Raw genomic sequence first — 1,761 nt, forward strand, 5'->3', positions numbered from 1 at the left:
GTTCTGGAGAAGAGGGAGTCCAGCTGGTGTGGGGGAGGAAGGGGGAGATGACCTACAGACTGATGGGGGGGAGGAGAGTAGCAAGCAACAGGGTTGGGGCCTTGGGGGAATAGGAGGAGAAGAAGGCAGGGCCTTGATTCATAGATTCATAGATTCTAGGACTGGAAGGGACCTCGAGAGGTCATCGAGTCCAGTCTCCTGCCCTCATGGCAGGACCAAATACTGTCTAGACCATCTCTGATAGACATTTATCTAACCTACTCTTAAATATCTCCAGAGATGGAGATTCCACAGCCTCCCTAGGTTGAGGGAAGAGGCAGGGCAGGGGTGGGGCCTGAGAAGTCCAATGACCAGCAATTAGAAAGATGGCAACCTTATGAGTTAATGAGTTGTACACAGACAGAGTCCCCAGTTTGTCACGCTGACACATGACAGTAAGGTCAGGAAAGGGTTTAATGTCTCCTTGACAGCTCAATCAGTGATTCGGGGAAAAGGGTCCGGCACCACGTCGTCAGCCAGCTCTGCACGGAGCTTGGTCTGAGAGCCAGAGGACCAGGAGAAAACTTTACATCCCTTTATGAGCAAAGAGCCAGATCAATCTGTCCCGAATCTGTTTGGTCCTCACTCCATAGATGATGGGGTTTAGCATGGGGGGCAGCAGGAGGTACACGTTGGCCATAAGAATGTGGAAATGCAGGGCCACATTGTGACCAAATCGGTACATGAGGAAGGAGAAGAGTCCTGGAATGTAAAAGGCTAAGATGATACAGAGGTGGGACCCACAGGTCGCAAAAGTCTTGAGCCGCGCATCCTTTGTGGGGATTCTGAAGATGGCCCAAAGGATATTGATATAGGAAAAAGTGATAAAAAACACATCCAGACCAATCACAGAGAATATCACAAAGAGGCTATAATAACTACTCATGCGGATGTCAGCGCAGGCCAGCTTCACCACGGCCATGTGCTCACAGTACGAGTGCAGGATGATGTTGTTTCTGCAATATGGCCACTGCCTTGCCAGGAAGGGATGGGGCATTACGAGCATGCCACCGCGCAGCACCACAGCAAGACCGATCTTGGCCACCACAGGGTTTGTCAGGATGGTGGAATGTCTCAGGGGATGGCAGATGGCCACGTAGCGATCCAAAGCCATGGCCACGAAGATCCCAGACTCCATCACTGAGAAGCAGTGAAGGAAGTACAACTGGGTGAGGCAGGCACTGAAATTGATCTCCCTGGAATTGAACCAGAAGATGCTCAGCGTTTTGGGCATGACGGACGTAGACAAGACCAGGTCGGTGATGGCCAGCATGCAGAGGAAATAGTACATAGGTTCATGGAGGCTTGGCTCCTTCTTCACGATGAACAGGATGGTGGAGTTCCCCAAGATGGCTATGACGTACATGGCACAGAATGGGATAGAGATCCAGATATGGGCTGCCTCCAGGCCAGGAATGCCCACCAGTATGAAGGTGGAGGGGTTGGTGAAGTCAGTTGTGTTGGAATCTGACATGGAGTAGGGGAGAAGGTGTCCAACTCTGAGGCAGAAGGTGTCCAACTCCTGAATGTACCATATGTTCCCCTGGCTTCCTGTACATGCCCAAGACCTAGGCTGATGGTTAGAATACAAATACCTGGATGGAAAGACAAAGTTCATATGAGGCACTACATGCACTCCTGGAGGCTGTTCTCATGGGTGAAGCAAATTGGTCGCTCTTCACACTTTGAAAAAATTATATTTTCATTATTCAGAGAAATGAA

The 1,761-nt window shown here is 50.3% G+C and overlaps 1 protein-coding gene across 1 annotated transcript; it reads right to left on the reverse strand.

Annotated features, from left to right (window-relative positions):
* Positions 1-565: 565 nt before the first annotated feature.
* On the reverse strand, positions 566-1,561 carry LOC128833275 (olfactory receptor 52R1-like). The gene has a single exon (XM_054021240.1). The coding sequence runs from the start codon at positions 1,511-1,513 to the stop codon at positions 566-568; it is 948 nt and encodes a 315-aa protein (XP_053877215.1). The 5' UTR covers positions 1,514-1,561.
* Between the last annotated feature and the right edge of the window lie 200 nt (positions 1,562-1,761).

This window comes from Malaclemys terrapin, chromosome 1 (assembly GCF_027887155.1).
Source record: "Malaclemys terrapin pileata isolate rMalTer1 chromosome 1, rMalTer1.hap1, whole genome shotgun sequence".
Taxonomy (NCBI): Eukaryota; Metazoa; Chordata; order Testudines; family Emydidae; genus Malaclemys; species Malaclemys terrapin.